Here is a 26371-nt window from a genome sequence, read left to right on the forward strand (position 1 = left end):
AGCATGCAAATCCAAACAGGGCGGGAGAAGGCGACATTCGTGGTTACATTTAGTGAGTCACGATACTTCCAACACAGGTCATAGGTCACGAAAACCACATTCATGAATTGCTATCATGCAAAGAGGACCTTTGATTTAACTGTTCAGACGAGGTCGTGGCTTTGCTGGGGCGCAGGGCAGCGAGGGAAACAGGAAGTGGTGAATTCCAGCTCCACAGGAACACGGAGGCTACGACCAGCTGGCACAGCGTCCGCCTCTGAGGGAGGGGGCTCCTGGACGAGAGGACGGATGAGTGAGCATGGAAGGTTCGGGCTTCAACAGTCTGACCAACTGACCAAAACACGCTTCCGAGACAGGTTTGTGTCTATGGTGTCTTTTATTTATAATTTTACAGTTTCCTTTTTCAAAAGCATCATATTGTGATTGAAGGATTGATTGAACATTCCAGGATAAAAAAATAAAATAAAATCCACACCGACGGCTAACAGGTTCTCAAACACATCTTTTCAAATGCGAAGGAACTGACGATCGATTCATTTTCATTTTCCTTAATCATCTGATTTGAGGGAAGAATTGATGAGAGCGCAGGCGGCGTTCCAGCACAGAAATAAGCATGCTGGTTCCAGAGCCGCTTTCCCCGGTGAGCGCCGTTGCAATCCTGACTCGGAGCCTGGCTCCCAGTGTCCGTCCTCCCGTCTGTAAACGCGTTAAACCCGCTTTCGCTCGGCCTGAATGTGTATAAATAATGTATATACATTTATCCACAGACGTTAACAAGAGCTGCCTCAGGTGAAGATACTCAGAAATGCACGCTATGCGCCTCCCCGAAGGTGGACATCAGCTCGTCTGAGGAGATAACACAGGGTATAAAAAAAGAAAAAGGAAAAACACCAAAAGTTGCCATCAGCAATATAAACACGCAACTGCACATCTTCTCTTTCTCTCTCTGATTCCGTCTTTTCCCCTCTCACCAACACAGAAGCAGCGCCGTCAGTTTCTAAATAAATTTTCCTCTTCATCACACAAACACCCCCAAGTTGTGTTTGCCGACGTTCTGTAAAGCTTTTAAACTCTGGAACCACTTCACTCGTGTTTACCGAGATGCGCGACCATGTTTCCCCACGTTGTCAAAGAGAAAGAGATTGAGGGCACAAGGAAAGAAAGGAGGAGGGAAGAAAAAGGTTTTGGAAGTGTTCCAAGATGGCAAAAAGGTGGAGAGGAATCCAGTCCGGGGTGAGAGCGTGGGTCCAGGAGCTCAGGCAGCCGGAGTGGCTCCAAATAAGTAAACAATAAAAAACAAACGCATATTTACATGAAACAAAAGTAAATATATATACCGTAATTTCTGGACTATAAGCCGCTACTTTTTTCCTACACTTTAAACGCTGCGGCTTATTCTATGGCGCGGCTTATTTATGGGTTTTTTCGTGGCGCACTATCACAACTATTGTGAATCAGTCATTTTTACTAACCCTCATCAACGCGGAAAATACTAGAAGAAAAGCATATGATGCGGCCTTTAAGTTAAAAGCGATCACTCTGGCAGTTGAAGAAGGAAATCGAGCTGCCGCGCGTAATCTTGGCATTACGGTAATCAATGGCGAGAAGGTGGAGACGCCTGCCTGAAGAACTGATCCAAAGCAAAAAGACGACAAAAGCTACTAGACGTAAACATCGCAGGTGGCCCGAGCTTGAAAATGTTCTGGAAGACTGGGTGAACACACAGAGAGCAGGCGGCCGCGGTGTTTCCGCTGTACGAATCAGACTGAAGGCAAAAGCAAAAGCAATCGCCACCGCGATGAAAATAGAAGATTTTAGAGGTGGGCCATCGGGGAGGTTTAGATTGTTCATTGTTTGAGTAAAAAAGCATAAACAACGTAATTTGTGTGTAGCTGATACAAAGGTATATTTCAAGGTAGCTGCGTTACAGACACCATTAGAAAAAAAAGCATTTACTGGTAGAATATATTTATGTTGCTAAGCGGATTAAATTAAAAGAAAAGTTAAAAAATCCTGACGTGATAAAAACTGGATTTAAGGTCTCTGTATAAACATACAAGTGAAAAGAGTGGCTGTTGTTTCTTACCTGTCTGTTTGTCACTCGTCAGTCACTCGTCTCTTACGGTAATAAAAACATCTACGGTACTGAATGTTTGCGATCTAATTTTTCATATTACTACGTGGGACCTGCGGCTTAAAATCCGCTGCGGCTTGTATAAGTACAAAATTGATTTTCTTTCTAAAATTAGATTATGCGGCTTTTAATCAGGTGCGCCCTGTAGTCCAGAAATTACGGTATATATATAGGTAATATAGGTAATCACAGAATAGCAACCCAAGAATAACAACCCAAACCCAAAGGTCTCCATCTTTATGGACAAAAGTGTCCTTATAGATGAAAAAACCAACAATATTTCATTATCTGTTACACTTAAAGGCCCCACAGGAAGGCTGAACCCGGCGGAGAGGCGATTAGAGCAACTTTCTAATCACTTAGAAAAGACAGTGTTGGGCTGGAGCACGGGGGGAAGGGGGGGGGGGGGGTATTGTGTGGCAGCTTGATGGACAAAGTTTGAGAAAATGTAACGATCAAATTAATGGGCTAATAATGTTAATGGGAACACTCAGCATTGTCATGCAAGAGCCCGGCTCCGGCATGCAAAACAAATGTGCTGCGGTTTGTTGGTGGAATGGTTCGAAGGCCGTTGCTGTTTTATTTCAAAGCATGCATTATACATCACTGTGCATAAAGAGGAAGCCTACAGCATTATAATGTTTTTTTATTTATTTTTTTTGCTGTGATGATTATCCTTTATTAGTCATTAAAAATAGAGCGAGAGAGGGAGCAAAAACCACAACTTTTAAGCACCTGAACCTCGCTGCCAGCATTCCATTAATTGCCTGCACAATGGGAAGAGCCTTTGGAGATTTTTCAATTTCAAAAAAATGAGGAGCGTGCATTCAGTCGTGCTCAAGTTATACTGGCACTTAAATCCTACAGAGCTCACATAAAAAAGGACTCAAGGTTGCATCCGATTGAAAGCCTCCAACTACAGCCACTTCAGAAATCCATTTAGCAAGCGAGGGGTTAGAACATCTAATTCAAACAGAGTCGCCCTGTTAAAACGGCTGCACCAATGTCTTTAAAAACACACACACACACGCACACACACACAGACAAGCTTTTCTCCTGTTTGCTTGGCTCCATTGTAAAGAAGATGAGCTTGGTATATGGAGGGACAGCAGGACACACACTCACACACACGTGAACACACACAATATTAATCTCGCCAGGCCTCAGCCAAGTGGCGAAGGTGAATGCATGACAGCACGTAGAATCTTGACCTCCGTTTCCACTGTGTCAACGAGGAACAGCAGTGAAAGGGCTCTGCGGCACCCATAACGACATGAAAACCCAGATGTGACAAGACTGTAGATGCATTTTACGTCCAGGGAAAACAATCAAAGCTTCAAAAGCTTCAAAGCAGCGATGCAAAAGTGATCCGATTCAAACCCAATGAAACAATTGGGTTAATATAAAACCTATATTCATATATGAGCACCACTTAAGGATGACCGTCATGTAAAATTTAAGGGTTTTGTCTGCGTTTTTAGGACAACATATGTTCATTTCCAGTTGATGTGTTGTTATTTAAATAACAGCTCAACATTTTATCGTGAAATTTGGAGTAGTGTTGGGAGAAATGTGAAAATACCCAGATGCATTTAGGAAGACTAGATGTATCACGCTACCGTTGCATAAACTAAAATGACCATTAAAACGGGTTTGGACGAAGCAAAAAAAAAGACCTACAAACACAAACGCTTCATGATGTCTTTAAGGTTAAAATGGCGTCCGCTTTACGGAGACAAGAAACCAACGTGTCTGAAAGAACTCAAAACTAGAATACCTGTAAATTCAAATGAAAGAAACTTCCTCTCCAAGATACGCGAGTTTGAAGCGTTTAACTGGACGACAACTGACTCGAATGAGCGTCAGTGCGTCTCCGCTAATGTGTGACGCAGTTAGCTTGTGATGAAAGCCTCTGCGCGTGTCTCTGCGCACACATGTGCACATCTGCTGCTGCGATAATATGTCGGCCAGGCCTTCCTTCCCTTTCATGTGCTCCTCCCTTCATGTCCCGTCTCTTCTGTCTCGTCAGTCAATTGTTGGCGTGTCTTCAAATGCAGACAGCTGCTCGCGTTGTCACCGCGATGCTAAAGTGATTGTTTAGTCTGCCGTCCCTCCCTGGAGGCAGCAACAGTCTCTATGAGCTTCCCAGGAACCTTCAGAGGCAGTAATAACACCGTAATAGAGGCTGAGCGATCATCGCATTACTAAATGCGGCCATAAACAGAGAGAGGAGAACATCCGAGAGTTGGCCCTGTTTAAAGAGGCCACGAGTTAAACTGCGACTCGTATCACATGAGGTTCTGCTGTTGATCTTAAGGATCTGATTATCACAATTCTCTGCTTCATGGTTGGGGTGGCTAACACAAAGAAAGTTTGGAGGTCAGGCTTTTGCTTGGCTGGAACTTTAATGGATATCATTCTTTTCCTGGTCTTGGTTGCCGAGGCAGCTGCGGCCCTCATAACAAACACACGGCCAAGCCCTACATGGTCTGTGTTTTCCAGAAGGTACATGTTTCAAACTAAATTCCCCAACTGCTGAAAGGCCGTCCAAATTGATTTAAAACTGTCATCTTAAACTCTCCACCTCCGCCCTTCCGAACGACAGCTGATTCTGGAGCGGTAAAATGTTTAGTTTTTCAGCACTGCCCTTTCATTTTAAATTGCTTTCATATAAATACACAAAGAATCTGCAATTGTCCAATTTTCTTTTCTGCCTCAGTTCTGAAAAAATTACTTTTATTTTACATGGCACATAAAAGATGTCCCAAAACATCATGATTAGTAAAAATGCTACTGTGAACATGGGATGTATTGCTATGTTTATTTATAGCCAATGTTTGTTTATAGCACAGCCAAGCGCCCCCTACTGGCCAGAGTTATTATCTGTGAACCCCAGCATCAGGTCCAGATTAAAATGGGTCATTCTCTATTTACATTAGATTATAAAATTGTATTAATATGATTTCTCAGAGTCTAATTAAAGCTCCGATGACAACTTCTAAAGTCCAAAAACCAAAGCGCAAGAACAAAACGCTATAATCGAAGCCGCAGCTTTGCCGACTGGACCCGCAGCACTTCTAGAGCAACAGTGTGGGCGGCGTCGGCGTTGAGCTCAAGTTAACTGGCATTTGATGAGTTTGCTCTCCGGGAGAGTATCAGAGCCTAATGGGGCATATCAAGCTCCGAGTCTAATGTGGGCTGAGTGATACGAGGTGAAATGGGGCCGAGTGAAGCACAGAAGAGCAGAACAGGGCTCGGATCAATACGGGCTCAGTCATCGAAAGACGAGGTCGACGTGGTCATCTGTGGAGAGATGAAGCTTACTTACGGCCATTCCTGCGTACTTTGCCTACACCAGTCTAGGCACCAGTCCATCGCTTTAAATTTAGATGAAGTAAACACACTTGAGCCCTTTTGAGAAGTGTTTTCATCCGAACCCCAAAATGAAATATGTCAAAAGATAAATAATAATGAAAAGGAAATAACGCATGTATAGAGTAGACAGGTGAGCGTCTTCTGTTTTCTCATCCCAAACACAGACCAGTCATCCTAACGACCCCGCGGGTCTCTATCGGCCCCTCCCCATATTTCAAACCATCAGATCGCCTTCTTCATGCTGCCAACTGTCTCGAACCGGGTGGAACACGAGCCCTTAAATTAAACATACCCAGTAACGACCACTGCCTGTCTCAGGCAAATCAGCAGAAAACGAAATAAACACGGAGCCGCGCGAAGACCTCTGTGCAATTCCAACATCTTTCTTCAGTTGTGAGGAGGGTATGTTAAAACAGGCCGGCCACTTAGGACGTGCAAGAAGAGTTTAATTCTGAACAGGAGTGAAAAAGTGTTCATTTGGTTCGAAGGTCTACAGCTTCATCCAATAGTGCAGCGTCGAAACTGGGGTCTCTTCTGGAAAAGAATGCCTGGGACTGAAGTAGGGAGCACTACCCCTCTATTGACCCGCATCCAGACGTAAACAGGAACCTCCCCACAGGAAGGAAGTCATATATTTTACAGCCATGGCAAAGGCAAGGACAGTCACGTGTTCTACATACCTTTAAAATCCGGTAAAGGTGTTCGCAACTTGTGACCAATAGAGAGAACCGGTCAGCTTGAGGTGGATATGTGTGTGTGGTCATTGTCTTTTGGTGGTAGGATTAAAATGCGGCTTCCTGTGCCAGCCTGTGAGAAGCTTTGTCTTTGTTTCTGTTCTTGGATGCAGATCAAAGCTCTGGTTCAGACACGGGGCCTGTGATCTCTCGGGTTGTGGGGATTCTAAGGCCCTCGCATCCTACAATACTTATCCCACTGGTTTTCCACCTTTCAGGGGAGAAAATATGGTCGCTTATCTTCATTATAGATGTTATTTGACCCCCTCGCCGGCATGTTGAAGACCAGGCACATTTTTTACTGGGGCAGATAAGGTTGATATCCTCCACTGCTAAAAGGTCGGCTGGATGTGGCCGTAAGGCAGAGGCTGAAGACGGTGGAGAGGCAGACCTGAGCCCCATGCAGGAAGCGTTTTAATGTCCAAAAAGGCATGTGCTTGTTTTTGCTCGGTCTCTTTCCTGTTGTGTTCTGATAGGGACTTCCTTTCCCTGGTGGGGATGGGTACGGGTGTCATCCGTCCATCCATCCATCCCATTCATGTCCACCCATCCACTTCTGGTGGAAATATTTTATTACCAGTCAATGCCAGTATGAAACACTAAAGCTGAAACTCTTGTGACTGAATACTAAAAGCGAGTGTAGGTGCCTTAAACAGGAACCTCAACTTTTAGCAGCAGAAAATGGTACGGATGTACACTACACAGAGGAGGTCAACGGAAGTGTAGGAAGGAGATACTTAATTCACCTTTGTGACTCATTTCGGAATCCTCGTCCATTTGCATGTGCGTCGGCCTGTCAGCGGCAATCTGGACGTGCGCTACGAATGGGTCTAGGGAGCACGAGGGCTCGACCCCAGCCATGGTAACAGTGGGATCTCTTCCTGTCCGCCTCAGTATCTCTGTAACCAACTCCCTTCCTTTCCCCTAAACCACAAAAACACCCATTGACACACACGCACACATTAGCATAGCCATTAATTCTGTCCCAACTAATCACCCCTTCAGGTTTCACCAGAGCAGATATCAGTGAGATATGAGTTTAACTTCCCAAATAAATACAAAGTCTCCACAAAAGCACCGATGAAGCATTTAGTGTTCTACCTAATAAAACAAGTACTTTACTTGTTCAGACTCACAACTGCTAGCTGTGTACAACAATGCTAATTTCTCTTCTTTGTTCCTTTGTTGAGCAACAATACACTCCCAGTTGGAATTACCCTCCCCAAAGCCGCCTCGACTTTTGATCAGCTACCAACAGGGTTGTGATGTGTCTGACTGCCACACACGTGCATTCAAGAAGGAGGAAACAAGTCCATCGCTGCCTGTGTCTGCTGAGGATGTGAGGTGCAGTGATGGCACATTAACGATGGGACCCATGACAGCAGTACACATTAGCCTCCCTCAACAAAGAACACAGTTGCTTTTTTTAATTCAATGAGGATTGTTTGGGTAAAACAATGGACCCATGCCCCGGCGAGGATTAGGAAACGGTGAGAAAGGTGAATTTAGCTGACTGGTGCTGGTATTTTAAACGGCGGATTGTCCTGCGAGTTGGATGAGGTCGTGAATCAGACGCATTGTGGTTGTGCAACAACAGCGGCTCCTTTGCAACAAAAAAATGCAAGTTTTGTTTGAGTCCATGTCAATTTTCAAATGCACACATGGAATATTTATGTTTTTAGGGCACCACTGAAGTCCACACGGCCCTTTTTCACCCATGCTAATAGAGTCCACTCATGCAGAGCAGCGGATCTTAATGAAAACCCTTCGGCTGGTGATCAGTGCTATTGATCAGCCTGAGCCCCAGCTTTGAGCAAGGTTAATTGATCAATCACCACTGGTTGATTGGGATTAATGGAGCATGACTGGTACCGCCCCACCGCCATCATCAACACCACCAAGACACCCACATTTGTGTAAGCAAAGCTTCAATTTTATTTTGATTTAAACTGCTGTTTAAAATTAAAATACGCTGTTGTGAATTGTGTCATGAGGCGAGCCAAAATCCTAACAACACTTTTTTCTTTAATTTTATATTTCTGATGTCACTGCTGACAGCCATGACTCCAGCATCATCTGTCCAGGAAGTTCTGAAGCCCGCGGGCCAAAACAGGAAGCCCCAGCAGCACAGGTTCAGAAGTGTCCCATTGCTGGGCTGATGGGGTGAACAGCCAGCCAGGGCTGCACACAGCTTGTGTCAGGCGTGGGAGGGGTGAAGTGGCCCAGCTGGTCTATCAAGGGACCTCTAATCGCGTGCGAATGGCACCAAGAGGGAGGTACGGCTAACAGGTTCACTCAAACACTCAACAGGATGAAACGGGTCAGCTAGGATGAGATTAGCGTTAGAAACGATTCAAAGATTTAAAAAAAAATAAGCCATAGTGATCATTCCCAGGTGGTTCATTAAAGTCTGCAACTATAAGGAACATTTCTAGGACACAAGTCGCATCATTAATCCACAAAAACATTATTGGCCTCTCAGAGCAGATAAACAACAAGAGGAACAACACACACACCTCCGCCACCTATCGTTTCATTAGCCTTGACCAACTAACCAACCACACATCAACACGCCCTCCCGTCCTTTATCTGTCATTTTATGGAATGAGACCACACTTCCACCCAATAACCCTGGTGCAAACTTAATTGTGTGTACTCTGGTGTTGAGTTACAGGCCACGCTGGTGTCCGTAACAGTCTGAGAGAGACGGGCAACGCGAGTCAAATGTGGGTGAGAGTTCTGGAGAAACAGAGAGAGGTGGGGATCAGGAGACAGAGACCACCCAACAGCTGCAAAGAAAAATAAAGCTGTGTGAAGAGCTAAGTCACATTTGTTCATATCACCAGACAGTCTAAACTGTTGTGTGGATAACAAAATGTTTTACATTTTTTACAATTAGATTAAAATGAGCCATTAAAATCTTTGGATTTATATAAAACCTTCATTATGTGTGTTTTTGGAATAATAAGGCAAACTCATTTTATTTGGAATTTATGTTGACGTGGGTTAAAGGTGGAAAAAAAAAAATCTAAACTAGACTACAAAAGTAAACTAAAGGTGAACCAAATCAACCCGTAAAAGTAGTGAAGGAGGAGAACTGTCAGTTTTATGGTGTCCTTAAATGAACACGTGCTGGACAAACATTAACAGTTAGTTAACGCTGAACTTTGGCCACCAATGTACACATAATACAGAATAACATGACTAAGACAGCAGTCAAAGTTGAATCATAACCTCAAAGTGGTGTTTAAAAAGTCTTGTGGCCGATGATGAGACAACACAAACTCAATTAATATTAGAATCTAATAAACAGGTTGACCATTTTGATTTGATATAAATATATGAATATAAATGATTACGCGTAGAGATGAACATATGGGCAAAACACAAACATACATTATACTTACTGAAGTGGTTTTTGTAACTACTGATTTACATGTATTCCTTCCTTTTGTTTTTTAAAAACCAAAGTTTCCTCAGAATATAATGATGTGGTTCAGATGCTGGCCACTAGGGGGGAATAAACGTGAAGCTGATCAGTCAGGGAGTGTGTGTGTGTGTGTGTGCGTGTGTGTGTGCGTGTGTGTGTGTGTGTGTGAGTGAGTGAGTGAGTGAGTGAGTGAGTGAGTGAGTGAGTGAGAGAACATCTGGGGAATCGGGAACTTTTGGTTGGGGGGCGTGTTAATACATAAGATCAAACAGGTTTTATCATTTCACAAAATCAAGACAAAGAAAAAGAACCAGATTTTCAATTTGTAAGTGCAAATGGAAGTAAACATAATAATAATAATAATAATAATAACAATAATAATAATGACAATGGTGACAATAATGATAACAACAGCAATAATAATAATAATAATAATAATAATGACCATGGTGACAATAATAATAATAATAATAATAATAATAATGACCATGGTGACAATAATGATAACACCAGCAATAATAATAATAATAATAATAATAATAATAATAATAATAATAATAATAATAATAATGTGTTAGCTAAATGGTTAAATATGCAACAATTTTAGTTTAAGTTTCATCTGATGTTGCTGTGAGGTTAAAGGTCAACGTCAGTGCTGACCCACTGAAGCCGTGTGTGTTTGAGTGTGTGAGAGTCACGTACCTTTTCTGGCTGATTAGCGCCTTTGGTGGTTTGGCTTAGCTGACTTTCTAGTGTCGCTGAAACACATGGGATGGAGAGCTGAGCTGCACACAGAGAAGATACACTTAACTTTACTCATGGAAGTCACAGCAAACAACCCCTTTTTTCAATATGCTGAAAAGGAAATCCGACAAATATTTAAGCGGTGCATATAAATTACAGGATCAGGATGCTCACCCGTGGCCTCTATTCAAATGACAGGACATTTAGATTAAGAGTACTCAAATCATCTTTAATCTTTAAACCATTTAAAGAACTACTGAGTTTCTGATGCGACACCTGTATGTATTCGAAAGATCCAAATGTAAAAAGGAATTTTCACAAATCTCGGTGGGGGGGGGGGGGGGGGGGGGCATCATTTGCATCCACGAATGATGTCCATCTGTAGTCATAAAAACGATGTGTGAGTTCCAGTTGTGAACCCATCCGGCCCATTCGGGGTTCGTCACATCTGCCTCACACGTCCAGATTAATTCCCCTGGCTGAATGTTGAACCGAAGCTGGGACGACTGCCTGCCGCTACCACCAAAACTGATTTCCCCCTCCTGTCCTCACTGACACACACACGTGCACAAATATCTTCATCTGTCTCTGTCTCATCTACATGGACGAGGGCGAGCGGACCGGGGGAGAGGGGTCAGCGCGATGAAGGAGTTCATCATTCTCAAGTGTCAGAGAAGCTCTTGAGGACGAGGAGGACAAAATAAGCATGGGGGGTGTCGGAGGGTTGTTTTGCATTTGTCTGGTTATTGGTTAGCAGCCAAAAGTTCATCACGGCCTGGGAACTTTCTCTGTTCACGTCATCTGTGTGTTGCGCTGCCATTAAATGCATTTTAATTGTGACAAATCTGCACCTGCATTCATCAAACCCAGGCCGCCGTCGGTTTGGTGGCCAAAAACACACCGGAGAGTTTGTTTCAACACCAGAAGCTGCTGGTCAAACACACAAACGTGCACAATGAATCATTCCAAAATGATCATCCCAATGTGTTTTCCACACGAGCTGACGTCTGGCATGAGGCAAACAGCTTTTAATAGCATCAAGCTCTCAGCGCCCCGTTTGGGACCATCTGTCCTCTCTATTGTGTTCCTCTTTGGAAGCTCATTGGCTGACAGGTAACGTATGGGCCCTAAAAAGTCAGCCTGCTTACTGCCTGATTCTCCCTTAATTATCTACTGTACTTGATATGTTTTTTAAATCATTGTGCTGCAAACTCAACTACATCATTTCAGGGGAAAAAGGGTAAGTGACCTTGTAAACTGGAGCAATGATGACATTTTCGTGGCACATATTACAGGACATCCTACAGGCTTCAGACATCCACATTTTGCTCCTCCCATTTTGGAATTTCCTATTGTTTACATTTTAAAAAAGCCAACTGCGTGATTGTGAGGTCGTTCTCAGAGATTTCAGCGTACACCGGAGTTGAAAGGTGGGGGTAAATGTTGGGTTCAGGAAGTTTTCTCTCCCTTTTTCCCTCGCTTCTCCAAATTCTAGTCAGAGGCTGAGTGAAGCCAGATACCGGCAAGATAATCACCATCTAATACGAGACTTTATTGGAAGCAGGCTGGTGATCAGGCAATCGGGGCTTGAGCGTGTGTACACAATTGGGCACTGACATGTGGGAAATTTTAAAGATGTGTGCAGATACAGGGTAGCTGTAATTATGGTGTATGATGACAAAATCACTCACATCCTGTACATACAGCATGTTGATGCTGATGATGCATGTTGTTTTAGTCCTCTGGAGCTGCCAGAGAAACATGTTAAGAGAAAGAAGATGTGTAATTCATCAATTAAAAAATGGGCGGTTATGTTTGGTTTGGTGCCAAAAGCATCGAAACTGAAATTAAAGTTTGGATTCCACAGGACTGATGGCTATTTCCATGAATGACTAATAAAAATGTCTTTAATTCAGATGTTTTGGTAATGATTGCCGCTAAGGTGAGCCTAAAAGGTTGCATGTGCAGAGCCGAGGTGAGATGAAAGCTTTTGAAAGAGCAAAACCGGTTGATAGCAACTTTGATAATATTAAATTGATATGAAGTGAGGCCAATATTAGCAGTACTAGAGTGAACGCTGTCAGAGTTCAAGTTCCATCGGAGCAATAAGACTCACGACGGTGGCTGACAACAGGCAAAAAAATCAACTTGTGATGATCCTGACAAGTAACAGGGAGAGATGCGACCATGAGAACAGATGTGAAAGAGGAGTCCAAAGATGTCCCAGTGGTGATTCCATCACTGGAGCAGAGACACCAGAGACCTCAGCGGATTTTCCCGTCCTCATAACACCCAAGACGATGTACAGAGGCATCCATTAAACCACCTACATCGGCGAAGAGAAAAGCCTGATATCCAACACCACATCACATTTTTGAACTCTATTTAGTCTCTCAATATTGAAATAATAGTTTTGGATTTGATTTGATTTGATTGTAGCCAAAAAATATATTTCATTTTTTTAAAAAGTATTTTTAATTCATTTGAGATTTATTTGCAATAAAGTGTGTTTTTTTTTGTCAGCAATTAAAAGTTTAATCCATTAACTTTTTGGTCCTTTGTTGATTGATTGAAACAACATTAAATTTAGTTATTTCTTTTGAAAAGCCTTTTTCCTATTCTCTGGATGTTTTGTGGAGTTCCTGTTTATAACAGTGTGGAAACATTGATTCAAATCACCTTGAAAGGCAAAACTCTCCTCTGAAGTGATGTAGTCTGTGATGCCGCCCTTAAAAACACACCCAACCAGCTGTACACACATACATAAATACATATTCTTTACCGGTAAAACCTGTGTGGCTGGAACACCATCACAAAGAAAATCTATATTCTTCCCTCTGTCTTCCCTTCATTTACGGGACTATGAGCAGTGGTGGCGGCAGCTGCTGCAGTCCCTCTCCCTCTCCCCCGCTCATGCTCAGCCAGGGGATGGTGGTGGGTTTAGCAGGCGAGGCAGATTTATGGCGCTGGAGATGACCTCTGGGGCCGTAACACGGTGATGGGTGAGTGGCTCTCAACAGTAAGCTACTGGCACTTGACAAAGTGCCCGAAGCAGAATGAATTTACTTCTCTTTTCCTCAATCATCAAGCAGCCACTGCCCTGACCCCCATCCTGACTGCTATAACAAGATCTCCCATCTCACAGGGGCCTGAAAAATTTACTGTCACATCTACTTTTCAATGAGCTCAAGTGAGCACTTCTTTCACCTTCAGCGAAGCAGGTGCCGGTTGGGGGGGGGGGACCTGGCCGTGCATTTTTGTCTTCCATGCATGGTACACGTGCACAGGGGGGGGGGGGTTCTACTGAGATCATCAGCCCTGACACCCAAGCTCACCATCTTACCCTTAAATACCTTAATGAAAACATTTACAAACTGCTACAGCAGTTAGGAATGGTCCCACCCAGAAAATGTATACAGCACACACACATACACACACACACACACACACACAAAGTTGCACACCTGGCACTGGGCCTTATAAAGTCTGTGTTTGTGGGCTTTCATCAGCTTGATAGCACTCTAGTGGAACTTAATGGTCCTTGTATTTTTTATATACAGATAATAAATCTTGTTGCATGTATTCAGATTTCACCTTTGCTGCACTCACTGTGAGAAATCACAGCGGAGGTGAAAGAAAGAAGAAGAAGTAGAGGGAAAAGTGGAGGAAAAGGCAGCAACTATAACTGGAAATTACAAAGGTGACCATTAACCAGACATAACTATCAAGGCAGTATAATCTGCTTTGTATTTAAACTGTAGGGTAGGCATGGGAACATTTTAAACCAGTATGCATTGTTTAGAGCAACACTTTGTGGGTTGCATGTGAAAATAAAGAAAGGGATTAAAGCTTTTCAGTGTGTACAATAAACCTCAGGGTTAGCTCAGGATCAGGGTATTGAAGCTGCAACTGCAGACAATAGAACACATGTGTCAAACTCAGTCCCCGAGGGTCACGATCCTGCCGGGTTTTCTGTCCTACCAGGCTGAAAATGCATTCAGTGGGATAGAAAACCCGGCAGGATCGTGGCCCTCGAGGACTGAGTTTGAATAGAAGATAGCAGAGACAGATCTCAGAAACTATAGAACTACCACTTCAAGGTCGTGTGCCTATACACACCAGTCGAGGTGCAGCTCAGGTCTGTGTCTGTTAGTTAAGATTTTCTTTCCTCTATGGCTGCCATTTCAAGCATACAAGGTTTAATCATTGTACAGCGCTCTATAAGCAGTGAGATGTAAAACCTCTAGCATCAGGTTTCAGGCATGCAAAGAAAAGCAGGTTTAATAATAAAGTTTACAAATTATTCCATGTACAGTAGCACTCTATACATGTATTGTATCATTTTGTCGAATGGAAACATCACAGAAAAGAGCACAAGTCTGAGCACAGCTGTTTTCTCCAGTACTGACTCAGCCTAACTTGATTAACGCTTTTGTCTTTTCTTAAACCGTTTTAATTCCTAATTGCCACCCTCTCCAACTACCAATTCAGTGTCAACTGTAAAGCCCTCAAAATTAAATATTAGCTTCATGTATAAAGTTGCTCATGGAATTTGTTATTATTTTAATCATACCACCATGCCCCATGGCCCTAAAGACCACAGGTAATGCTCTACACACGGAGATTTATGGGTTGATTATCTATATGAGCAGTCTACTACTTGAGCCTCACGACTGTGGTCTGGAGGAAAAAGAAGAAGAAAAAAAAAGAACAATCCAGTGGCTGGTTGTTGGCTAAAACAGTGGCAGTGACACGGCAAACTGCGTTTTTCTTTTAACTTTCAATTCTCCTAAGCATCCGTGCTTCACAGCCTCTTGGGCTATTGCCTTTCTCAATCTGTCCCTGGAGAGGCAGGAGTTATGGTCCCTGTCGATTGAGGAGAAAGGGATGTTATTCCCCTGTCACCTCCTGGTCGCGCCGCCATCCTCCCTGCCCTGATCTACGGTCCAACACCCCTCAATACCTTTCCTCTTCCCCACTTTGCTTTGTCGTAAGCTGGAGGCAAAGTCATTGCCATTGGCTGTTGAGATGAGGGCGATGGAAAAATGTTCTGGGGGAGAGGGGGGTGGCGGTGGACCTGCTTATATTGGTTTAGAGGTGCTGCCGGCAGCTGCACGATGGTACTAGTGCTTAATGCCTTCGTACTGCGTTAAGGCACTGGGGAGAAATAAAGGTGTGCAGGTGTGTGCATGCATGCGTGCAAACGCACAGTGAGCACGTACTGTACAGTAGAGGCAACATTGGTACTTCTATATAAAGCAATAATTTGTATGTGAGGACTGCTGTTAAAGGGAGCAACATAAAAATAACCAAAGACTTTTAACAAGCTGTCCATAAAACAGAGTGAAAGTAAAACTCATACTTGTAAAAAGAGGATTTATAAGGGGTATCTAGAAGAGATGGTTGAGCTTCAATCTGGCCTGGCTGATTGGGAAACATGGTGGAAATCATCCAGAATTGGGACCAGGGAACTGATCTGCCTCGGGCGTGTGCAGGCACCTGAGGGACGTCCTTAATAGGGTGGCGGTTATAAGGTTAAAGGTCAACGATCAAAAGGTTTGATGTCTAACATCTTTGCACGGCGTCAAAGTTCCAGCAGCTTTGTTTATACCTGAGATAAAATGAACGTGATATGATTCAATTAGACCACACACAGCATTTAAGCTGAAGCTGACAAAGGTCCAATAAAGCCTGAGCCTTGTGGTGGAGATACAGCAAAGTATCTTCAGCACACACGTCCCTGAACCTCAGACGCGCCCCACAAAGAACATCCACACCAGAGAAAAGACCGACCAACACCTCAGCTGCTACTACACCTTAAACAAATCCAGGGTGTTTTGATGAAGGAATAAATAAATAGGCAGATAAACAGATGAATTACCCAGAGGAATGGGAGGCCATCTGACTTGGCCATCCATCATATATCCTATTACCACACACTGAGAGGCACCTGCACTATGTATAATGCAGTCAACCTCTGTAAGCAGATACAAATTCAACTCTCTCCACCACCAATTTGTTATTTTCTGACACCAGCGCAGCTTCTGCCTTGTTGCATCTTTGAATTATGAATAGACTCCCTTCACCAGACTCCCGCCTGTGCATGATAGCGTGGCGCTGTTATGCAGAACAGCAGGGGAAAACAAATTTGAGCAGCCCGATGCACTTTGGCTGGAAAAATATGCATAAACGGTGGCGCTTAAAGCCTTTTAAGAACAAACAAATGGGCTCAATATTTCATCTTTGGATTTGTTTCATTGGTTGTGATGAATATGAAACGCCAAGATCGAGCAGATTTGCACAAAATGCAGCTGTTTAGGTATTTCAGATGTTCTGAGAGTGCTTTTCAAATTTTTCACCTCCTCAGTGGGAGACAGGTGCTACGACTTAATTTCCTGCTAACTGCAGACCAATTTCAGAGCCAGATCGAATATATCCCAAAATATAAAAGCCTTTATTAGTCCTTATTAAACTAACCACTGTACAAAAGCGGTTTAAACTGGTGCAAAAAGATGTCCATGAGATAGAACCACTCAAAGGAATATCATTTTACACAGAGAGGGTGTAGTAGGAGATGGTTTTCTTTTTAAACTTGGCTGATCTTCCGAGCCCTGTTTAGTTTGAGCAGATGCAGGAATCGTGCACATCTCTTGGATGATGGTCGGGGCCCTGTTTGGTTTGAGCAGATGTAGAATTAGTACACATCACTTTGCATCACCGAGACGTTGAACACGAGGTGCCTTTTTGAGGTCACGCAGATGCACTGCATCCCTCTGCCAGTGGATGGGATTTGGTAATTGTCAATTCACAAAGCAACAAACTAGCTTTCGATACATAATCGTGCTGATTCAGCAAAGCAAAAGAGAAACAAGGAGAAACACAAAACAGCCTCTCAGCATGACTCAATGTTAAATTAGGAAGGACGGTATTGGCCAGATGAAGACATTTCTAGTTAACATACTGGAAAGGCGACATGCAGGAAAATTGAATAAAATATTTCCAGGTTCTATAATTTTGCTGGTATGCTCACAGTGAAACACACTGTAATTTTAGAGAACTTCCCTGTGATATGCAGCAATTGTGGGGTAATTTCCTGCTGCAAACAGGCTGTCATCACAAAGGGATCTCTTTCCTTTCTCTTTTGGCACAGGAGAATCTGTTGCATGTCAACGAGTGGGGCTAAACATGCATGACACAATGGTGTATTGCTGGAGGGTGGTAAGAGGGAATCAACCTAATGGTGGTGTCAGAAAAGGATCTGTGTGTAATCTGTCGAAGATGCGTGCAATATGCCGCCGCACTACTTTATCTCCAGGCCTCTAATTGAGAGGGGTATTGAAGAACACATGTTAGGGGAGAGCGTAAGGGGAAGGGGTGTCGTATGTCAGCAATGTGCAGGCATGTGGTTCTTACAAGTTGGGTTACGTAAAACAAAAGTGACACCACAAATCAGGTTTGCAATGATGAACTTCTGAGGGCTGCAAAAAAAGGTTGGCACTGTGCCATTTTCTTTTTACCACCATATTTTGTGGTTAACATGGAAGGCTAGCCAACAAACCATCAAATCAAACAACCCCAGCACGTCCTGACCCGCAGCTGGGCAATTAATGCTGAGGAATAAAAGGCAAGATTCTCACAAAACCTAATGTGCAACATATGACTGACAACAATTCTACAAGACAGATATTCCACATATTATATTATATTATATTCAAAAATGCATCTGACAGGTGGCTTCCAGCAAAAAGTGCGCTGCTTTCTACATTTTTAACCATGAAAACAAGCTTAGAGCCCCCCCCGATCGAAAACTACTGGAAGGTGAAGGCGAGAGAAATAGTACCCGGTAGAAATAATACCTGCCAACAGTGGGTTGTTGGCCCAGTGTGTAAATATATCCCATCAGAACGTAACCCTAGGGCACATCCTCGTATACCAATGCGCCGCCTTGAGCTCTAAAACTGTGGGCGATGAAGAAATGCCCGTTTCAACTGAAGACAGGTGAGTTGGGAGATAAACAGTAGTGTGTTTAACCCTCAATAATCAGCCCAGGTTTGGATGAATGGATGATCGCCTATTTAAGGGTATTTCGGTCGAGGACAACTGCTCACAAAAGACAGCATGCTATTTCAATGTGTTCTGTCTATTTCTGCTGTGGGGTTTTGAGCAAACCTTCTCAAATTCTCACACAGCCCTGTTAATCGAACAAATATCAGGCGACCCGTGTGACCCCGCCCGTGGTTCCCGCTCAAGAGGGCTTGCGACCTTTCGCTCAGCCGTTGTGTGGAGCCGTCTAATCAAAAATGCAACCCTCATCCAGCCCAGACAAACACCCACACAACATTTCCCCACTCCATTCAAAGCCCCCACTCTCATTCATTCATTTTGCACTTGTCCTTCTCTTCTGTACTCGACAAATGTGCTTTACTTTGTTCACCTTTTTCACCTTGTACCCTCAACATAACCAAGTGTCTTCTTCCACCGTTTGCGACTGCCAACCTGAGCAAACGGAAATGGGAAAAGCATCACAATCCTGCCCCTCCCGTGCACACACAGCCCCCTCCTTAAGGAGCTGACCTTGCATGCATACTAGTGCGTTCACTTGAGAGACGCTAAGGTTATTGTTTGGAAAAATGGGGAGCATCTGGATGTTTGTGCTTTATAGTGAAAAGACACATGTGGATTGGACAGTAGAGTTGAAGGCACAAAGTTTTAGTTGTTAAAGAAACAGTTTGAGCTATATAAAGGAAAAAGTTGTTTAAACTGGTATTCAGTGGTTTGTTTTTCTCATGCGAAATTGATTTATATGAAGAATTTGTTGAAGCAGCAGACTAAAATCTTAAAACATATGAGAGCAGCCTGCTAAGTGGGCTTGTCATGGGCATTATGGTGTCTTCACAGGGCTCTTTGACGCCTGTCTGCACTGCTGCATGAGGACAATGTTACTTTGCACTCCATCAGCAGCAGAGTTCACATCATGTAACGTATGGTCCCTGCTGCGGAGCTGGATTTGTCAGGCTCCCACGGCAGTTCCGGCTACGCTAATGTGACTTATTTAAGTAGTGTGTGCGCCGTCTGCGAATGAGAGAGCAGCATTGTTGAGGAAAATGCAAATCACCTGCGAAGGAAATGCTGTAAATCAGAGCGCGGGGGGCGCGCAGACGGTCAACAAGGAGCGTTAACGCGTGCAGGATTCAACCGGGAACGGTTGTTTTACATGATCGTAAACAACAACTGGCGCACGGCAGAATTTATCAGGTGATGATGCCAGTCAGCTAAATTTAACCAGCCTATAAATATTGTTGGGTATTCAGCATCGTCACTAGGATTTGCTCTCTGGTTTTGTTACATTTAAAAGGTCTTTGTTGTGAATTCTGGATCAAACGGGGCCCTGAGGAAGAAATATTAAGAGCGGTTTCAGATGATCATGTGAAACCAGGGATCGACCTCTACCTCTTTCTTTTCCTGTTGTGAAAGCAGTGTCTCCGATGCTTTCCAATCAATCGGCTCTTAACCCTGCAGAGTGCAGCGTGGGTCAGCGGCGAGATTGAAGCCAGGGTGTCTGGTTTGTGTTGACGTTTAACAGGGGATTTCTGACGTCTGACTCCACTCAACAGGGCAGCCACTTCTCCCTTTCTCAGTGGTTTGGAGTAATGGATAGCAGATACACCAGCGGGGAAACAGTGAGGGAACGAACGCTGAGGCCTGCCTTGTTTCTATTATTTTAATCACAAATTTCTAAACATAAATATTTCGAGTTTGGAGCAACGCCCCTCGGGAAGAAAAGAAAAAAAATGTGGGAACGGAGTGTCATCTGGTGCGCACCTTGAGGTGCAGAGCGAAAGAAGGAAGTTTGCCGTAGCATACAGAATATATTTGATTTCTCCCACAATGAATGGCCTTCATTGTTCTTCTCTGTATTTTTAATGGTGGATCGACGGTCCTTCTTGAAAACCGAGGTCAGAGGGAAAAAGAAATAGTTGTGCACCATCTCACTATGTAGAGAATTTAAGGTAGCGTCAATGATTAGGAGAGAGGGTCCCTATGTTGACTGGAAAGAGCTTTCTCCAAATAAACGTGTAATAGGTATTGAATTAATTAGCAGATGCATTGAAAATGTGCTACTTTATATTTAGTGCTGAACCTAAACTTGTAGCTTCTCCAAAATTCTCCAGAAAAACTCAAAATAGAGGAGGAAAACCTTTAGCCTTTAGCTTGACTCACCTGTGGTCCTCACTTCCTCCTTCTCTGAGTCTGAGGTGGTGCTGCAGGCGTTGTTTTGGGTGGTCTCCTCATCGTGGCTTGGCGTTGATGCGAGTGGGAAACTGACCGGACGGGAGCTGGTAACCGAGCTGGACGGCCGAGAAATGGCACAGTTCTGTGAAAAGTGGGAAAATGTGGCGTCAGCTCCCAGACGGGTTCGCTCAGAGCAGCTTTTACTGGCAGCACTGGCTTCTTCAGACCAGTTACATCTCCTCCGTGACTATATTTTCTGACTTTTACAGGACACAACTGGACAATATTTAAAACCCAGCATGAAATAAGTAGAATATCTGAATCAAGTTTCAAACCTGGTTTTGATTTTGGGAGATCTAAAATTAAAAATCCACAACTAGGGTGGCAATTTTGACCTAATTCAAATAACTCAAAGCAGAGTCTTGTGTGTTTTGCTTCCATGAACACCACCACACACACTTTAACAACACACCTGCTCCTACCAGGCCCGCACATTCCATCATACCACTCTACTTGAGTAACGGTAGACAGTTATGTAAAGGTATAAAAGAAAATGGCCTTAAAAGAATAATACATAATTAAATAATTCGTTTCATTTATGAAATTCTCCATTTTATTCACTTACTGAGAAAAAAACAAGAGCATTGTCTTATTTCTCTTTTATGGCTTTTAAGACAGGCATAATTGCCTCTTTAACTTATCTGAAAAACAAACCTCTTGAAGCTTATAATTATGCTAGTTGGTCTTTTTTGCTGTTCCAACAGCAATCAGTATGGATTTTTATTTGACAACCTTACGCTTGATGCTGAGTTTATTCCCATTAGCGATGCAACCTTGATGATCCACAACATATTTAAACATTTGAAATGGGCACAAGGTTTCAATCTCAGTGATTATGGTGACCCATTCCTTTTTCGACAATGCTGTGCATGTTCAAGGCCTCTCCATTGTATCCAAGTACTTTCCAGACCCCATGGCAATGTCTGTTTAACGTTCTAGTGTGCATCCATCAGGCAAGAATCCCTCATAAGAAAACACTCAAGGCCCGTCACTCTGCCTGTTTTTCAATCCTTGATGTCCACTTTCTGTCCATGTAAAACACACACACTCATCCCTGCAGTTCTATCCTTTTGAGGACTTTCATAGACATAACGCATTCCCCGGCCCCTTACCCTAACTTCGCCACTAACCCCCTAACCTAAACCCAATTTTAGCCTGAACCTGAGAATCGTGTCTTAACCCTCAAAAGGTCCTTTGAATTAGTAGACCAGCCAAAATGGGTATTTTGGTACTCAATATGTAGCATGTCATACGATAAATAAATAAATCCATATAAATCCAAAAGAAAATCTTTTAAATGAAATCAATTAATTGTATGGTAAAAAAAAAAAAAAGCCACAATCAAGCTAAACTCATCACTTCCACTGTTGGCAGATGTTGAATTAAGATCAGAAATCTAATCTGCTTCCAATTTATACCTATATTTCAGCGGTGTCAGGGGCAGAGTACTGGGGGGAGGGGGTTGTTTTTTATTTGGGTCTTGCTACTGACAGCTTTATTTCACAAAGCAATCTGGTTGTGTGCGTACAAGACAGAGGTCAGGGTGGGTCAGATGGTACTTGGTATCAACCAGGCTACGTTGGTCAATGTATGTGTGTATGTGTGTATAAAACCCCACCCCTGTGGCTAAAAAGGCACAGGAGTGACCCACGCACATGCAGAGGGTTACTAGACGGAAGACAGCTAAAGACGATGACAGAAATGTGCAATTTAAGAGGGGAGCGCATGTGATTAGGTTTGGAGGAATTTATATGAGAGGTTGTCAAGGTCATTGCTGCCGTACGGCCCTGCATCAAGAGCAATCTACCCACGACAACAGTCTTCCCCGAACACTGCAGCTGCCTTTCTGAGACGTACAATTTAGATGACCTACATAACTGACCGGTCAGGGATTCGGTGCGGCACCGAAAAGAGCAACTTTCGGCAGTTCGTTTTAGCTGTTTTTAACGAGATTTTAGCATATTTATCAGAGGAATCCTCCGCTGCTTCACTTAATAAAAAACTACCTCTTTTGATGTGAATCTTACAACACAATTTTCATTCCACACTTTGACCCGCTCCAGTTCAGTTTGCAGTCATGGTAAAACTGTGGTATAAAGAAGCAGGGTGGCTCTAACCATCAGATATACTGCTATTCCTGGATACTGGGAGCATTAGGTGATGGTTATTAAGGAATAAAAAGGATAAAAATCTGGAAATTAAATAACTTTTTTAGGCTTTTCAGAATGACTCCTCTGGGTTAACCCTTCAGTCGCTACAAATAATACAACATATAAACCTCTCCATTCCAGACAGTGCCATTCGTCTTCAAATAACCCCATATGCAATAACGTCGCCAAAGCCTCTTTATCCCTCAGCTGTGGAAGCACGCTCCACAATCCTATGTTTTACAACAAGGGGATATATAGGGGCATGTGCGGTCATCTAGAGCCAAATGTCTTCTAACCAAAGGACAGGTAGATACAGTATTTCAAACAGGATTTATGGCACAAAATAGCATTAGCTAAAAACTGTCAGGCTGCCGTGATGGCTAAAAACGCATTCTGGTAGCGGAACCCGGTGAGATTGGAAAATTGCCACCACCAGAAGGGAGAGGAAGCAGTAAAAATGATGGTAGATTGAAAGGCTCGCTGATAACACGAGCCACCAATATATCAGGCTGCATTTGGGGGTGTGGGGGTGCAAATGCATTGAATATATCCATTTCTTTGTTAGACTTCTTAACCTTATAGTGGGGGTCAAAGGAAAGGAGGGATGCCCCCTATTTTAAAAAATCTATCTGCCCTGAGCAGTTGTTTAACTGTTTTTGCAAGGACATGAAGCACAGCCACATCTGTGCTGGTCAGCGTGCTGGGGGGGGGCATCTTTTCACAATTATTAACTGTATGTTAAAAATGTATCCAAGAGATTTGTTAACAGATGATTTATTTTTCCTGGTTTTGTCACACAAGCTTTGAATTTTACACGACTTAACGTCAACGAGATCACATCTAAATAGTGTTGGCTGACGCTAAAACAGATCCGGTGGATCTGGATGGACGGCGAGGAAGGTCATTAATGGGCAGTGTCCCTAGTCGACCTTTGCCCTTTCTCTCTTCTGACCATCAAATCAGCTTCAGCATTTTTGAACAAGCACGACAAACACATTCCTTATCGTTTGCCACTTAACTCAAGATTTTGGAGATGTCTATAGTTTATGTGTCACACACACACACACACACACACACACACACACACACACACACACACACACACACACACACACACACACACACAATATTCCAACCTCACAGCAGCATCCAACAAGGAAGAAATACTGGCCTGACACTTTAATGTCAAGGGACCTCTCGTGCTGGATTAGAAACTTGTAACCTACCACAGAGCGTGACATCCTGAGGATGAAGAGGCTGCTATGCACAGAGTGTGTGTGTGTGTGTGTGTGTGTGTGTGTGTGTCAGGGCTATTATAGGGGCTCCATGTTTGATGTATAAGAGCATCCAACATACAATGTCTACGATCTATAACCTCTGTCTCACCACTAAGAGGAAATTGTACACTAGTTGTCCGGCTTTTCTTTTTCGTGCTTGTGCCGCGTTCAAAGACACACAAAACGCTGTCAGACACACACATTTGTTTCATGAGAAAATATTACGTACTGAAAAGTTAAGTGCTTTTCTCCTCTCCTTGATTCTGTTGACTGTGCTCCGAACCTGAAAAGAGAGAGAGGGGGGTGGGGGGGGTGGCTATAAATAAGTGTACAAGGTAGAGTATTCACAAATACACACCACAAACCACACAAGTTCAAAACCAAAAGGGTATTTTTAACAGCAAACGCCTGCAAATAAATAATGATGAAAGAGAAAAGCAAAAAAAAAAGGAGAAATGTTTGCGTAATAATTTCAGGGCAGCGATGCTGGTGTGCCCGCGCACGTGTGAGCGTGCTCCGGTGTGTCCCAGTGGCTAATGGGACTTGAAAGTGACACATAGAGCCGGCGCGCTAAGGAGACGACTTCCAGCCATCATCCGTCAGCGCCGCGTGGCGAGATCAACAAATGGAGCTATTGGAGGAGAAGGGACTGCCCTAGCAGAACAGATTACATTTTTACACTCCGGATGAAACGGAGGACTGCACGGAATCGTTCCAAACAATAGCGGCCGGGAATTTCACGATCCTGCTACCTTCCAATGAGAATCCTTATCACTTTATTTTAGATCTGATTTACAATCTATTGTTTCTATTGAAACTGTACTGATTCTTTAACTCATAATGATACTTTATAGCCCGTACGTGCTGTTCTTTATATGAGCGTACGGTTCTAAACATTTCTTATTCATGTCTGTATCCACTTCTCACCACGCCGCCCAGCCCACTACGGTAGTGATTATGCATAGCGGCTTATGGCTTCATTCATTTGCAGTGTGTTACAAATGGCACACGCGCGTCTGCACGCGGCCTCAGAGGCAGCGAGTGTGTACGCGGGATGTTCCCACGATGACGAGCCACCTCATGAAGAGAACATCTGACCTCTGTGACAAGGCACACTCCGCAGCATCCTTTTATTTCTGATCCACAGAGGAGCTGATTCAGAGCGCGGTGCTGGAGAGAGGCGATCCGAACGCGGCTTAAAGGGGAAAACCAAACGGGGGAATTGCACTGATATCAAAAGGAGCCGGCGAGCTGAAGCAATTACATGACACAACTTAATTAATCATTTGACAATGAGGGGAAGGGCATTGTTTTAGATGATCGTTAGGTGTTTAAGAGGTTTTGCGCACGCTCAAGGTTTCGCGATGATGCAAAAATGCTGTTAGCCATGTAAATGGTGCTAAGTGATTAGCATATGAAAGCGTTGCGCCAATAACACCTGCCGACATCCTTGGAGTTGATGGAAATAAAAGGTCATCAAAGCATGGGATTACAAGGTGACCACCAAGGAAAAGCTAATTGTAATGAATAATGGAAACCTATTGTCAGGTAATTAGCAATTAAAACGCTGCATTTTGAGTGTAATAGCAGCAGACACTGTTTATTTTCTATGTACTGCGTGTAATTATTGAGGCTGAACCCCAGCCTTACGAATAGAGCCCAGTCTGACTCTAAGACAGTAGATAATGCTACGTTTTAGCATATCAAAGTAAAATATTATTAGTTTGAGTGGAACATACCTGGTTTCACAACTATCAGAAACTTTGACTAGCGCCGTCAAGATGGAGGACTTCATCCAGACCAAATCATTTGCTTGATGAAGTTGATTAAAAATCTTAATGGGACAGATGTCAGTCTGCTGACCTGCTAAACAACCAGTTTGATGCCTCGCAAACAGCTCTTATATGAACTTAGCACGAGATGCAGCTTCGTATCCAGGCGACCGCTGCCTGCTCCCCTCTCTGCTTACACAGAGCACAAACCTCCCGCTTGTCTCTCCTATCAGCCACAGAAATCGACCAGTATTTTTTTGTCCATTTTTATGTATTCTGAAGTCTAAAAAGCCATTATATCTCAAAAGCATGATGAAAATAAAAAAAAGGACAACCTGGCAGCCTCCTGTACAAAGGTGTGGGTGAAGGGGGAAAAAAAGTGTGTTGAAGAACGGAAGTGTGGAGATCTTAAAAAACATGAGTAGATTTTTTCTTTTTTCAAACACTGAAAAAGAAGAAGGG

The 26371-nt window shown here is 43.4% G+C and overlaps 1 protein-coding gene across 7 annotated transcripts in view; it reads right to left on the bottom strand.

Moving 5' to 3' along the window:
- Nucleotides 1-26371, bottom strand: part of LOC105417951 (adhesion G-protein coupled receptor D2) — a 50979-nt gene continuing 24608 nt past the window's right edge. The window contains exons 22-26 of one of the 7 annotated variants that reach the window (XM_029827821.1): nt 24367-24420; nt 20639-20792; nt 10376-10458; nt 9651-9753; nt 280-728 (exon numbers count right to left, since the gene is read on the bottom strand). In XM_029827821.1, the coding sequence (XP_029683681.1) occupies nt 9676-9753; nt 10376-10458; nt 20639-20792; nt 24367-24420 (369 nt within the window). In that variant the 3' untranslated portion in view covers nt 280-728; nt 9651-9675. The other 6 variants (XM_029827820.1, XM_029827819.1, XM_029827817.1 and 3 more) reach the window with 6 other exon arrangements.

This window comes from Takifugu rubripes, chromosome 20, assembly GCF_901000725.2.
Source record: "Takifugu rubripes chromosome 20, fTakRub1.2, whole genome shotgun sequence".
NCBI lineage: Eukaryota > Metazoa > Chordata > Actinopteri > Tetraodontiformes > Tetraodontidae > Takifugu > Takifugu rubripes.